At 53.3% G+C, this 14595-nt stretch overlaps 1 protein-coding gene across 1 annotated transcript in view; it reads right to left on the minus strand.

The window, feature by feature from the left end:
- Window positions 1–9538, minus strand: part of LOC144935764 (adhesion G protein-coupled receptor F5-like) — a 62804-nt gene extending 53266 nt beyond the window's left edge. Inside the window, exons 1-3 of the mRNA XM_078862507.1 lie at window positions 9488–9538; window positions 8118–8485; window positions 1955–2108 (exon numbers count right to left, since the gene is read on the minus strand). Of these exons, the coding sequence (XP_078718633.1) occupies window positions 1955–2014 (60 nt within the window). The 5' untranslated portion in view covers window positions 2015–2108; window positions 8118–8485; window positions 9488–9538. The remainder of the gene's footprint in view (window positions 1–1954; window positions 2109–8117; window positions 8486–9487) is intronic.
- Window positions 9539–14595: the final 5057 nt, after the last annotated feature.

Below are 14595 nucleotides of genomic sequence, written 5' to 3' on the forward strand. Positions count from 1 at the left end.
ACGACACGTGACCTCGTTCCCCACGACACGTGACCTCGTTCCCCACGACACGTGACCTCGTTCCCCACGACACGTGACCTCGTTCCCCACGGCACGTGACCTCGTTCTGTACGGCACGTGACTTCATTCCCCACGGCACGTGACCTCATTCCCCACGGCACGTGACCTCGTTCTGTACGGCACGTGACCTCGTTCTGTACGGCACGTGACCTCATTCCCCACGACACGTGACTTCATTCCCCACGGCACGTGACTTCATTCCGCACGACTGTTGGCAGTGGCGCTGGGTGTTACGGCGATGGTGGCTATTCGGGTATTGGTGATGATTACAATGGTTATGGTAGAGGCTTGTGGATAATGATGATGAGGAGGTGGTGGTGCTGCATCGTCATGATCATGTCATCAATCCCCGCACCTCCCATTAGGAGGGTTGGCTACGTACGGTGCGAAAGAAGTTCTACACACATGCATATACATAATCATAATCATGTTATCATCACGATCATGTCATCATCGTCGACAACATTTATATCATCATTGTGCACAAACAACAAATAACTCAACACATCCGTCAATCGCACCGTGGCCTTGAAAGGAGCAGTATAATCGGCGACATTTTGGGCAGCAGCCTTTCTTCAAAGCAGCACATCATTGAGATGTGTTGCAATGTGTGCACCCCTGGCAGCGCAGTGATTTGTTTCATCACGCTGAGTGTGATCTATGATGTATATGATTGACGCTGTGTGATGTCCATTAAATTACTGATTTATCGCCAGTCTGCGGGTACTCAAGAACATGACATGCGCAATACAATACAAAGATAAAGATCCCCGTATAGCCTTTCACCGGCTCTGGGGGCAAGTGCTGTTAGCGAGTAGCACCTATGAAGGCCGGCACGGCACACGAGAGAAGGGGTGTCCAACCACACGCACGGCCGCCTTTGTCTCCCCAGTGCTGATGCCTACACACTGCACAGTGTATTCATCGAAGTCTGAGTCGACCGAGGGGAGGCACGGGACCGGTTCGAACATTCCCCACCGGATGTCGGCCGTGAGCGGCAGTCGGGGTGGCTGGGGTTCGCGACACTGCCCCCCCCCCCATGCCGTGCGTGTTTCGCCCGTCGTGCCAGGCCTCTCCGACTGGCTCGACGGGTTTCACGGCCGGCACGAACTCGCTCGCATTCTTAACGCCCCCTGTCTCTTTTGTCGGACTGGCCCGGGGAGGCGGAACGGGGTTGTCGTAAATAGAAAAAATCACCGTCGCCCACACACGGCACACATGCCTACATGGCTCGCGGGAATGCCGTCGTTCAACATCTCATCGGCCGTGGTCACTCCCCCGCTGGATGTAAATCTCCCGTTCGGTACCCGCCGCTCCGCACGCGAGCGGCTCATCTCATGGCTCCATCTCCCCATTCGTGCGCGTTCCGTCCCTTGGCCGCCGCTCCGTTATGAACCTCGACCATCGGCCGTGGTCACTCCCCCGCTGGGCATGCTGAGTCGTGCCCGTGCCCACCGTTCTCAACAGTGCGAGTGGCGATGTCATTCACCTGCGTGTGCGTTTCCTAATGCACGCGTTTAGCAACCACTTTGTACGTCTTCCTTGCCTGGCAAGGGCTCAAACGAACGCTACCTCGCGGCCATGCCCCACGGTATCAGCAGCAGCAGCATGGTTATCATCATTAGCAGCATCAACAGCATGGTTATCATCATCAGCAGCAGCAGCAGCAGCGTGTTTTCGGATATTGTCGTTAATTGTTTCACAAACTAAACGCAATTATGTTGCTTATTATATTTAACGCCTCATCTCCTAATTAAATGGGGGTCAAAATACACCTGCACCACTCTGTTACACGTTGTGTGATGCTGCCAGTCGTAGTGCCCCGTTCCTGTGCTAACCACTGTGATCAGTGCAGCGACTCCCCGCACATTGCGGCAGTCAAATGAGCACCAACCCCGCTATGAAGGCTCAGCAGCAGCAGCAGGGCCGGGGTGATCCGGGCGAGTCGCTCCATCGATCCCCGGGCGAGGCTCGTGGGGTTCACAGATCTCGACTCCAAGGACCTCCTTGACCTCCTCGCCTCCCGGTTGCTGAACCCAGAAGTTACTCTGTTGGTGACGGAGAACATAAGCGGAATACTCTTTAGATATTTCGGTAAGTCACGTAAGTGAAATAAATAAATAAATAAAATATTAAAAAACAACTCAATTAAATCACGACGTTTCGGGCGCAACACGAGCGCCTGTCACCAGGTGGGACAACCACAGCGAAGACAGCTGCCGAGGTATGCCGAAGAGATGGCTCTAACAAGGGTTTATTATATAGCTGACTTTACCGAAAGAACCAAAGCGTATGGATCCTTGCAGTCACGAATACTTCAAATCTAAAAAGAAGCGGAATATATATATACACATTCGTTATTATTAAATCACGATTTGCTGAGCAAAGCCCGACAACACCGAGTGGCCGGTAACAACAGCACCGTTAACATTGCAATAAATGAGAGTTCGTAGGTTACTTAGATTTAGCGAGGTGATGATGAGAACTGGGGAAATCACGCGACGCATCGAAACTCTAAAGTGGGGGCGAACACGCAGAACAAGAAGTGGTGTGACCTGGGGTGTGGTGAGTGGGTGAGCGAGTGAATGGGTGAGTGAGTAGGTGGGTGGGTGTTGTGGCCTGCAGTGTGGTGAGTGGGTGAGCGAGTGTATGGGTGAGTGAGTAGATGGGTGGTGGTTGGGTGGGTGTGTGTTGTGGCCTGCAGTGCTGTTAGTGGGTGAGCGAGTGGATTGGTGAGTGAGTAGGTGGCTGGGTGGTTGGGTGGGTGTGTGTTGTGGCCTGCAGTGTGGTGAGTGGGTGAGTGAGTGACGAGGTGGGTGCGAGTGAGTAGGTGGGTGCGAGTGGTTGACTGGGTGAGTGTGATGTGACCTGCAGTGTGGTGAGTGGGTGAGCGAGTGGATTGGTGAGTGAGTAGGTGGGTGGGTGGTTGGGTGGGTGTGTTGTTGTGGCCTGGAGTGCTGTGAGTGGGTGAGCGAGTGAGTAGGTGGGTGCGAGTGGTTGACTGGGTGAGTGTGATGTGACCTGCAGTGTGGTAGGTGGGTGAGCGAGTGGATTGGTGAGTGAGTCGGTGGGTGGGTGAGTTGTTGTGACCTGCAGTGCGTGAACGAAGCGTGAATGAGACGTATCAGGCGGGCTGTGAACAGAGGCGACTTTAACAAAATAAATAACGTTTCCGATATCGCCAGGTCTCGAAGCTCAGCAGGTTTGGACCTGTATAGTGCCACGGATGGGTGACCACCATTCACCATTCACGCCAGGTTCGCATCGATGGACATGGGACCGAGGTAGCCGGTGGTCAGAAGGTGGACAGTACAACACCCAAATGTTGTACTGCACTTCGATGCTCCCGCGTCTATACCACGCACCCCGCCTTCAAGGCGCCGAAGTATGGTCAACGAGCACCAACGCCCCACGTGGTGTGTGGAGAGGCGCTCACGCAGCCATGGATTTACCACAGAGGCTCAGATCGTCGGCTGCATTCCACGCGAGTTGGTTCATAGGCGGTTTCACGTTTCGGGTTTAGAGTTCCCGTGATTGATGGCACGGGCATTTCAGATTTTTGCTATGTTGGGGGGGGGGTCGCTAAACCGACGTAAATATTTCGGCCCGTTGTTGTTCTCCCCCCACCAATCCACCCACTCGATGACTCTGCAGTGTTTGCGGGTTCGGGTTACCCAAACAGCACCTGCATGCGGAGCGAAGACAACCCCCCCCCCCCCCCCCCCGTGTAGCTTACAAAGGCGATTGGAGCGAGTATCGTCGGTGGCGAGAACCTACGATGGGTGGCACGGCGCACATCACAATTTGCGTCGTGGCCAACGTAAATTCAAGGCTGAGTCGACCTAGGAGAGGCACCAGGACCGGTTCAGATAACCACCACTGGTGTTGGACGTGAGCGGTGAATCGAACTCGGTGGTCGGGTTCGTAGCGCAGTGCACACGCACGCACGCGTGTGCTCAGCTGTGGCGTTACGCAATAGCCAACACAATGCCAAGAATGTAATCCACATTGACCCACGCACGAACACACGCGCCCTCGTTATTACTAGCCTTGGCTATGAGAGTTGTCCGTTTATAAATGAGCTTACATACCCACAACAACAGCCATTCGCTACAAAGTAGTGGAGACGTTCCCTCGGCGCTTGTGCCAGGCTAGGTGCGCTTTGAGGCCACGTGAAGTGTCAAGTAGCCGAACATAGTTTAAAAAATCCCCCATATAGCTTTAACAGACATTAGGGGCAAGTGCTGAGAGAGTAGCACCTATTCTTTGGGTCTTTCGGTAAAGTCACGTACATAGGTTCAACGAAAATAACAAAAAGACTACGACGTTTCGATCGCAGCACAAGCGTTTGTCATCATGGACGCTTTGTGTGGCGATCGAAACGTCGAAGTTTGTTTGTTGTTTTTTTTACCTATGTGCGTGACTTTACCGAAAGACCCAAAGAATATGAATTCCTGCAGTCACGAGAGCTTTAAGTCAAGAGGCGCACCTATACAGGCCGGGACGGCACACGCGGGGTGGCTGGCCAGCACCACGCCTGTCCGCCTTTGTCTCCCGATTTGGGATGTTTACACACCGCCCCAGGTACTTATTTGAGGCTGAGTCGACCTAGGGGAGGTCCAAGACCGGTTTCAGATAATCGTCACTTGTGTTGGTGACCGTGAGCGGGAATCTGGGACCCTTGGGATCGTAGCGCAGCGCGCTACCCGCTACACTACCGCTCCACACATGAACACACGCACGCGCATGCAATCAAGCACACAGATCACTTAACACAACACAAAGACAACGATGCACCGTATAGACTCAACGGAGCGTCGGGGAAAGTGCTGTTCGCGAGCACGTGCACCAAAAGCCAGAGGCCTGCCGCCTGGCGTGGCTTCGTCGCCTGCCGCCACCCCTCCCCGAAGGGGCCGGCTCCCTGGGAAGGGAGACTGAATGATCTACTCGGTCCGTGGCACGCGTAGGCTTGGTGGGCAAGGGGTGGCAGTACAGCAAGTAGGTTCCCGAACCCGTCCACACGGAGGACCTTTGGGTTGTTATCCCCTCGTGTGCGTGGGCGTGTTTTCTCACAAACTCGATGATTGGAGTAATCCAAGACCAGACGTCCCATTGTGGCAGAACCCTCCTGCCATAGAGTCGGGGGTGAATGGAGGGCGTGAGGAAGTGTTCAGGGTGCAGGTGGTGGTGAGTTTTTGTATCTATCACGGTCTGATTGACATTCCAAGGCTGTGTCGCCTTTATGAACATGTTTACGCGCACATGAGAAACACAACGTGCACGCCTCTGGACTACAGCAGTTTGAGAGACCAATGTCTACACTTTTATATTTTCTCTATCACCGAACTGCCTCCCAGATCCCTTCAACAAGTGGCCTCAGGCCCACACCATACGCACCGGCACTTTCCGCCCGCTCTGCTCGTCTATACTCAGAGCTGGAATGATTGCGTCGTTACACGTGGTGCCGCGGTCTGCTGTGTATGGCCAAAGTTTCCATTTGTGCCACCATCAGGTATCCGCATCTACCGCCGTGGTGGTTTGTGCAGCGGATGCTATTCAGGGGTGGACCATGAGCGGCTTCGTGGGGCGCAGGAGCGTTGCATTAAAAGGAACCGCAACCACACGAACACCGTGACGTGTACTGGAAGGCTTTGCTCTACTGCCTCGAGGTATACACTGCCCAGAGTGATGCACTCTGCTGTGGGTATGCATACTGCTATAGATATGCGTAAAGCCTAGAGGGATGCACACTGCCTTAGAATGTGGATCCGACAAAAGAAATCACGTGGTTTGGGTGTCGGCCGATCGAGTCCATGCAGCCCACCGTCACCGACACCACCAATCTGGCTTCAGAGTCGTCGTCGTCGTTATTGATGTCAGAATCAGAATCTGTATTTAGACTGCAGCAGGAGGAGGAGGAATCCGATGAGCTATGAAGCTCTTTTTCACAGTCGGGGGCGGTTCAGCGAGTTACAACAACAACAATACAACACGAACGATATAAGTGTCAAAAAATAAATGAAAATAAAGTTGCTACGTACAAATGGCTGCCAATTTTTTTCAACACCAAATGCAAACTTGGGTAAGGCAGCACAACAACAACAAAACTATTAATTATATTATTATTATTAATTACATCATATTTATAATTGTATGTGGAGTTTGTGTGACGGCGCTTTGAGTGGCAGCTTTGTCACCTGGCGGAGCCTCAAGACGGGCTTCATCCGGAGGGTTCAACAAATCATCTGGCGGCTGCTGCTGCTGTTACTGCTGCCGCTGCTGCGCTGCTGCTACTGCTGCCGCCGCTGCTGCTGCTGTAGCTGCTGCTGCTGTAGCTGCTGCTGCGGCTGCTGCTGTAGCTGCTGCTGCTGCCGCTACTACGCTGCTGCTTGCTACTTGGCTGCACAAGCGCAGTCAACAACTCAAAACAATCATAAAACACAATGCGGCCTAAAAGCACAATAGGCGACGCTTCGGACAGCGACACTTCCTCATAGCACATACAATAATTATGTGCTATGAGGAAGGGCCGTTGGCTGAAACGTCGCCTATTTTTAAATTATTTTATTTAGTTTTTTAAAGGACGCAGAATCTGTATTTAGACTGACGATTGCGTTGAGTGTGCATCTAGGATGATTCTGCTGCTTCTGCATCACGATCTTGGTCCACGAATTCCATGATTGAGAGCGTGGGAAACGATCAAGGCTCCGTACAAATGAAATCAGTAATCCATTGCTGGAGTGATATCACCTGCACGCTCATCTCGCGCACCCGCACCCGCCCACCTGGTGTTCCCATCCAGTCCTCCCCACTCCGATCCTGAGAGCCAGGAGGGGATTGCAACCCGGCCGCGTCGGGCACCCGGCCGGCTCTGCTGCATTCCTCGCTTATCTCGACGGCTTGGAGTTACCGGAACACAGCGAGGCGAGCGGCACACAGACACGGGAGACGCCACCCTCACCCACTCACTCACCTTCACTGTCGGCCGATGACATTCATCGCCTCCGTTCAAGGGCCGCGCTTGGCGTGCGTGACCCCTACCCCTCGTAGTCGGTACTGTCCCTCCCCCCCTTCACCATCAACAGCCGTGATCGACCCACTGCTGGATGAAAACCTCCCATCCCCCCGCCTCCCGCCAGGCCGTCGACGCCTCTCACGGTCCCGTCAATCAGGGACATCTCCTCGGGCGCGTTTCTCATCCTTTGGCTGCCACTCCGTGGTTAGTCTCGCCCCACCGGCCACAGCGGGTAACGATAGCCAGTCCGCCACGCGTCACAAGCTACATTCCAGCCGTGTTCTCAATCCACCGACGGATGAACGCCTCCCGCCATACTTCACCCCGCTGGTCAATGCGGGGTGCTGAAGTAGGCAGGTGGGGGGGTGGGGGGGTCTGACATCACTCGCCACTGGTGTGAGCCGCGGCTGGCAATCCATTGGGGAACACGACAGCGGTCCGAGAGAGTCGATGTTAATCATCGATGTCACACCAACTAGCGCACACTCCAGGGTGGCAACACGGACTCCACATCCACGTGGATTGTGCTCGACCGAGTGCTGCTTGCCCGGCGTTACAAGGGTCTCGGTAAAGGCGCAGCTCTGCAGTTGCTCGCTCAAGCCTCTGCTGCCGGAAGGGACCTTGCACAGAACTAGAGGTGTATGGAGCTACTCCAGACGGCGTCTGCCCTTTCCTTCCACGCTCGCCAGGCGTTTTGTGAGAAATTGGAGCACTCGCACGCGAAGATCGCTCGCATGTGTAAACCTTTAGTGGTTCGAATGTAAACTAAACATGAACTGTGCACACATCGCCAGCAGAGAGAGCTGCACCAGAAACAACTGCTGCACGGCGCTCCGACACTCACACGTCGTTACCACTCACCGGCTTCACGAAACGCACGCCGACACAACAAGCGGCGTGGTGAAGCGTGGTCACATCGAGCCCCACGACCCGCACGGCATGGGGAGGGGGTAGGGGGGGTCATCCAGCAGTGGAGTGACGAACGGGCTCTGCGTGCACAACAGCTGCGTCGTGTGCGAGACGCGGAACCGCGACCACTCACCGCGCTTCCTGACTCGCGGTCTTCGAATCTCCCCAACTCCTCCTGGATTCCTTCCTCCAGTAGGGTCTGCCGATCTTCTGGATCTCACACCCTGTCGGCCTCCCCACCTCTCGATCCCCCGATACGAGGTCCTCCTGGTGTTCCAACCTCCCGGTCTCGAGGTCTCAAGGTGTCCTCCCGCTCTTTGAATCTCCCGATCTGCCGTGCTCCCTCGCGATGGCCCGATTCGAGGTCTCCCCGATCCTCTGCTCTCAGCTCATCTCCATATTCCGGTCCCTCGGGCTTTTGAATCGGGGACCCCGTAAGTGGAACTCAGGATGTCATCTTCTTGCGTCTGTCGCCACTGCCGCCCCGTCTGACGCAGCCTCCTGCGGCACATCCGCGCACAGCGCTATCAATACACGTGTGTGTGTGCGCGCGTGTGTGGGTGTATGTGCGTGTGTGTGCGTCACCTGTGTCTTTGTTCGGGTATGGACTGTCAGGGAACGGTCGTGCAGCGATGGCAGCACTGCGCTACGAACCCGTCCAACTCATGGCCAATTCCAGTTAATTTGTCTGAACTGGTGCTGCAGCACCCCTAGGTCGACTCGACCTCAAATGAGTACCCGGTGGGGTGTGTAAAACATCGCCACCGGGGAGACAAAGGCGGCCGGGCGTGGTGCTGGCCACCCACCTCCTCGTGTGCCGTACAAGCCTTCATAGGTGCTCGCTAACAGCACTTGCCCCAACAGTCTGTTAAAGATCACGTGGGGAACTTTGTGATGTTTGTGCTGAGACCTCCTGCCAGAGAACCTCCGACACTTCACGTGGCGTCAGAGAGCACCCCAGGTGCCATAGCGACGTCACTCATTAACTCACCACGTCACTCGCTCATTAACTCACCACGTCACTCACTCAGTAACCCACAAAGTCACTCACTCAATCACTCACCACGTCACTCACTCAATCACTCACCACGTCACTTACTCAGTAACTCACTAAGTCACTCACTCGGTAACCCACAAAGTCACTCACCAATTCACTCACTCAGTAACTTGCCAGGTCAGACACTCAATCACTCACCCAGTCACTCACTCAATCACTCACCACGTCACTCACTCAATCACTCACCCAGTCACTCACTCAATCACTCACCCAGTCACTCACTCAATCACTCACCACGTCACTCACTCAATCACTCACCACGTCACTCACTCAATCACTCACCACGCCACTCAATCACTCACCACGTCACTCACTCAATCACTCACTACGTCACTCACTCAATCACTCACCACGTCACTCACTCAATCACTCACCACGTCACTCACTCAATCACTCACCACGTCACTCACTCAATCACTCACCAAGTAGCTGAGTTAGTAACTCACCAAGCCGAGTCACTCGATCGCTCAGTCCACTCACCACAAATCCCGGGCTCAACCGCACTCTGTGCGTGAGGAAGCGGCGCGCGCCACATCGACCAATCACAGCTCGGGTGAAGGGGAGGGGGTAAAGACGGGGGGGGGGGGGTAACCACCAACCCCCCCGCAACAAAAAAGGTGACAGTGGGGGTCATGCAAAACATGGACTGTACTACGCAGCCACTATTTATGAACCACAAGCAACTCTCTGCCATTCACCTTTGAAGCTTCGTGGATGAGAAACCGAACGATGTGCTTTGTTTGGCCATACTTCACCACGCTGGTCTCTATGTGCTGCTTATAAAGGGGTGGTGCATATTTAACTCGGGGTGCCGATGTTAGCCGGAGCCGGGTCAAATTTGCGGTGCGCTAACCACTGCGCCACCGCTCCACTCTGCGTAATGCGATACATCGACCCGCACTGATGTTCGACGCGGTGGGGAATTCTGCTCGTCACGTTAAAGTGCACGCAGAGACGTGCACCCATTCAGCGTGTGCACGAACGCCGATTCCGCGCGGTTGTAGCTCTACGAGAGCCAGAACGCGGCCACCCAGTGGACAAGCGACGCTGCTTGTACACAGCGCCACAGCGGCAGCTCGACACGGAGACCCCAGCGCTGGAGAGGGTAGGCGGCGTGTGTGGAGCCGTGGAGCCAGCTGCACAGACTGGCTGTAGGATCCGCGATTGGGAACCGGTTTTGGACGCTGATTTCGCTCTTTGTTTCTCCCGCCAAGCCAGCCGGTCTCCGCCCGGTGGGCCTGGCGCGTATCGTCGGACCGCGGTGCGTGCGTGTCGCGATGGTGGAAGGATGTTGGGGGGGGGGAGTGGGGGTCGGCAACTAAAATAACAAGAAGAGAAATTTTCTTTCGAATTCGCTCAAAAACTACATTTGCCAAGAGGCGCATTGCGCGTGCATACGAGACGGTCCCGCAGAACGTCACGAGAGAGTCATTGATGAGCCGCGTGATGGCTCCGCAGCAGCGTGCCCACCCCTGGTGGAGCCGCAGACGTTTAGCGAAGTATTTGGCTGCGAAACATTCCCACGTGATAAGCCACGATTGTTGAGCTATCAATTGCGATCGCCTGGTCGCTTCTGAAAAAAAATTGCTATTTAGCTCAGTGGGCCTTACACCTAGTAAAATAAAACATAGTTTATCAACAAAAGGTGTGTACCGGATTAACTGCATGTGTGGAAAATGTTATGTTGGGCAAACAGGACGAATGATCAGCACGAGACAAAAAAAAAACATCAGATAAACATGAAACACTCCCAAATACAACTGTCAGCAGTAGCAGAACACGCGTGCCAACAAGGACACTCAATTAATTTTGATAATGTTGAAGTTTTGTGCCAAACTAGCTACTACTGGACAAGACGAATTAGATAATCTATCGACATTAAAAGAAATAAAAATATGTTTTACCGTTTGGATAGATACCGCCTTAGTGCTGCGTGGAAGCGAATCACCAAATAACACATTGTTTAAATGCATGCCTATAAAGGGCACCATACCTCAATAGGGATTACCGTTGGTACGGCTATTTTAATACACACAATCGACAGGAAGGACAAGCTCATAGGGCTCGCATGATGCACATGCATCATGTACGTTGCCTCAGTAATCTCCCCAAACCATTTTGCGCAAGGTCGCATATAGAAGGAACGAAACAGGTGGACTTCTCCACAAATCTGACTGTCGCCTGATGAAGCTAGTTGTAATTACTGGCGAAACGTCGTACTCAGATTGTAAATGTTGTGGCTTGGCTCTCCACACACCGGTGTGCTGTACTAGTGACGAATTGGCCACCTTCTGTCTACGTGACAACCCTTACGTGTTGCAAAGCATAATTTATTTTAGAAAGCACGCAAGGTATGCACGCCCACACCACTACTTCCCCCTTCCCTCGCAAAGCAGTGATCCGCGTGCTGGGTAGTGGCACAGAGGACAACATTGCCACATGCAAGTGCACGTGCCACATGCAAGTGCACGTGCCACATGCAAGTGCACGTGCCACATGCAAGTGCACGTGCCACATGCAAGTGCACGTGCCACATGCAAGTGCACGTGCCACATGCAAGTGCACGTGCCACATGCAAGTGCACGTGCCACATGCAAGTGCACGTGCCACATGCAAGTGCACGTGCCACATGCAAGTGCACGTGCCACATGCAAGTGCACGTGCCACATGCAAGTGCACGTGCCTCTGCGTCATTCAGTGGGTCTCCATGGAAGTCTGGTGTTTCTTTCTTCGCACAGATGGAGAGCGCCTCCGATTAGCATAGTTGGCTACGCACGGTGTGAAAGTTCAACAAACACACAGAGAACAGGCCCAGAGATCTGATAAGTAGAGTGGTCTGTCAGTGATAAACAGCGCGCTATCAAAGTGGTAAGATACTGAGTTCACACGTGGTGGTAACCTCTTCAGACGATGGGAGGATGGCATTTAAAAATGCAGCAGTATGAGGGAAGTAGCTGAAATACAGGCGCTCCGATCTACAGTGTGGTGGGTGGGGTTGAGTGTGTTGGTGTGACCAGCAGTGTGGTGGGTGAGTGGGTGGTTGAGTGTGTTGGTGTGACCAGCAGTGTGGTGGGTGAGTGGGTGGTTGAGTGTGTCGGTGTGATCAGCAGTGTGGTGAGTGGGTGGGTGAGTGGGGTTGAGTGTGTCGGTGTGACCAGTAGTGACGTGACTGGACACAGTGTGGATGAGACTCTTCCACCGCAGAGGCCGTCAAGATTTAATTACGGGCTCAAACATTGTAAACTAAGGAGTCATCGGATAATTCACTCTAATTGGCCACGTATTTCGATGAGTACGATGTGAAGGCCAACTCAAACCGGTCCGCCCGCTCGTGTTTGGTTTGGCTGGGCGGAGTGAGCGCCCGTCGTTGTTTTGCTTCCCCGAGCAAGCGGCAGCATTGTGTTGACTTCCACGCGTTGGGCTTGCGGGAGCCGTGTGCACAACACCGCCGTGTACCCATGCAGCTCACGTGGTGCAATGGGTAAGAGCACCCTGCAAATTGCAATCCGCCGGTAAGAGTCGATCTCCCGGTGCGGCAGGTAGGGAAACAACTAAGAATTATAATTGTTCACAATAAAGGTGTCTGGGTTAGGTCGCGTAAGTATGTGTCGTAACCCTCCACCACCCGACACAGCCAGGAAGGTTTGTCACGTAAACAACGCGCCAATGAGTTTACTACTTCAGCCCACCGGTGTGTTGGAGAGTAAATCCACAACATTTACAATTTGAGTCCAGTGACGTTTCACTGGTAATTATACAACCAGCATCATCGGGCGATTTGCCAGAATAGTGAAGCAATCCACCTCCTCCCGGTCTTAAATCGAGCAGCAGCAGAACGACGTCGTCACTGAACCCATCAGGTGCAGATATCAGATGCGCAGGAGAGTAGGGGGGGTATTGTAATTATATAATAGATGAGTAATCAGTTCATTAGCATGCGTTTCCTCTATAAGGAATGCAGTTGTAAGATTACTTAATAATACGCTTCCAGGCTGCACTAAGCCTGTAGCTATCAGAGCGGTAAAAAATGTGTTGTATATCTCTAAATGTCAATAAATTATCGAATTAGTCTCGGCCAGCAATGTTTAGTCTTGATTTGAAGCTTTCGTGACTGCAGGAATCCATACTCTTTGGTTCTTTCGGTAAAGTCACGTAGGTAGATACATCATAGATCACGACGTTTCGATCGCAACACGAGCAATCATCATCAGGTGTGGGACAACCACAGCAAGAAAACAACTGCTGTGGTTGTCCCACCTGATGACGATTGCTTGGGTTGCGATCGAAACGTCGTGATCTATTATTTTTCTACCTACGTGACTTTACCGAAAGAACCAAAGAGTACAGCAATATTAAGTTTTAAACAACACTTCAACGTTATCAAAATCAAATGAGTGTCCTTATTGGCAAGCATGTTCTGCAACAGCCGAGAATTGTGTTTGAGAGTAGTTAATATTTATTTGCTGTTCGTTTAGTCTTACGCTAATGTTAAGTCCCGTCTGTCCAAGATAGTATCTGCCACATAAGCGAAAGCCTACGTGTTAAATTATAATTGTATTCATATGGCGCTTGCTTAAATGCTTCAGCAACTCAACGCGTCTTGCGCGGCATCTCATCTCAAACATTCCAAGGGCGCCCCCAGCGGCAGCTGCCCCTGTGCGCGGCCGAACGCGGCTCGTCACCGGCCTACACATGGGCATTGGTCTGCCGGCAGGTGGCGATGACTGCCGTGAGTAACATTTCCAATTTGGCACATTTGGAGTGTGACGCTGATACACAGTAGCCGACTAACACACCTACCCCCACACTCCCGTCCAGCCCAGGGGTTTACATGAATAGACCAGTCGTGTGTGGTGGTGGTGTAAAGTGTGGGTCCTCCTCTTCATCGATTGTCTGACCAACGTGGACAATTCGGCCAAATGACCTCTCGATGTGCTCTCTCGAGAGCGCCGTCTAGTGGAGGCCCCCTCTGCAGCAGTGCCGTGAGCAAGCACATTGCGGGGCTGCACATTTAGCTTTGCTCTTCATTACGTCTGTATCGGTCTATTACAGCCCTTCGTCAATCTACTGCTGGATGAAGGCGCCCTAAAGCCGTCTCGGGTCACGGGGGTCGATTAGCCATACTTCAGCATGATGGGCAGTGCGGGTTTGTGAAATGTGGGTGCCCAGGACTGGTTGAGGCATCAGTCGCCGGCGATGTTCGCCATGGCCAGGAGGCGAACCCCGGCTCATTGCACAGGGTGCTAACCACTGCACCACCACTCTTCCCCAAGTGGTAATGGGTGCATGCACGGTCCATGTTACAGCCCCTGTTGTCAATCTACTGCTAGGTGAGAGCCTCCCCCACGCCGTGCGGGTCGAGAAAAATTATTCGACCTTAATTCACCACGCTGGTCAACGTGGGTAGCAATGGTTAATGACCTTCAGCTTTCCATGAAAGCCCCAATGAGTCTCAGGACTCTCAGTCAGGCGGGTCCTGCTACACTGGGATGTTTTGCCATCCACAAGCGTTGTGAAAGGGTCAGTCCAGAGACACCCGACAGCGCTTGCACTC

Source organism: Lampetra fluviatilis, chromosome 14 (genome assembly GCF_964198595.1).
Source record: "Lampetra fluviatilis chromosome 14, kcLamFluv1.1, whole genome shotgun sequence".
NCBI classification, from domain to species: Eukaryota; Metazoa; Chordata; class Hyperoartia; order Petromyzontiformes; family Petromyzontidae; genus Lampetra; species Lampetra fluviatilis.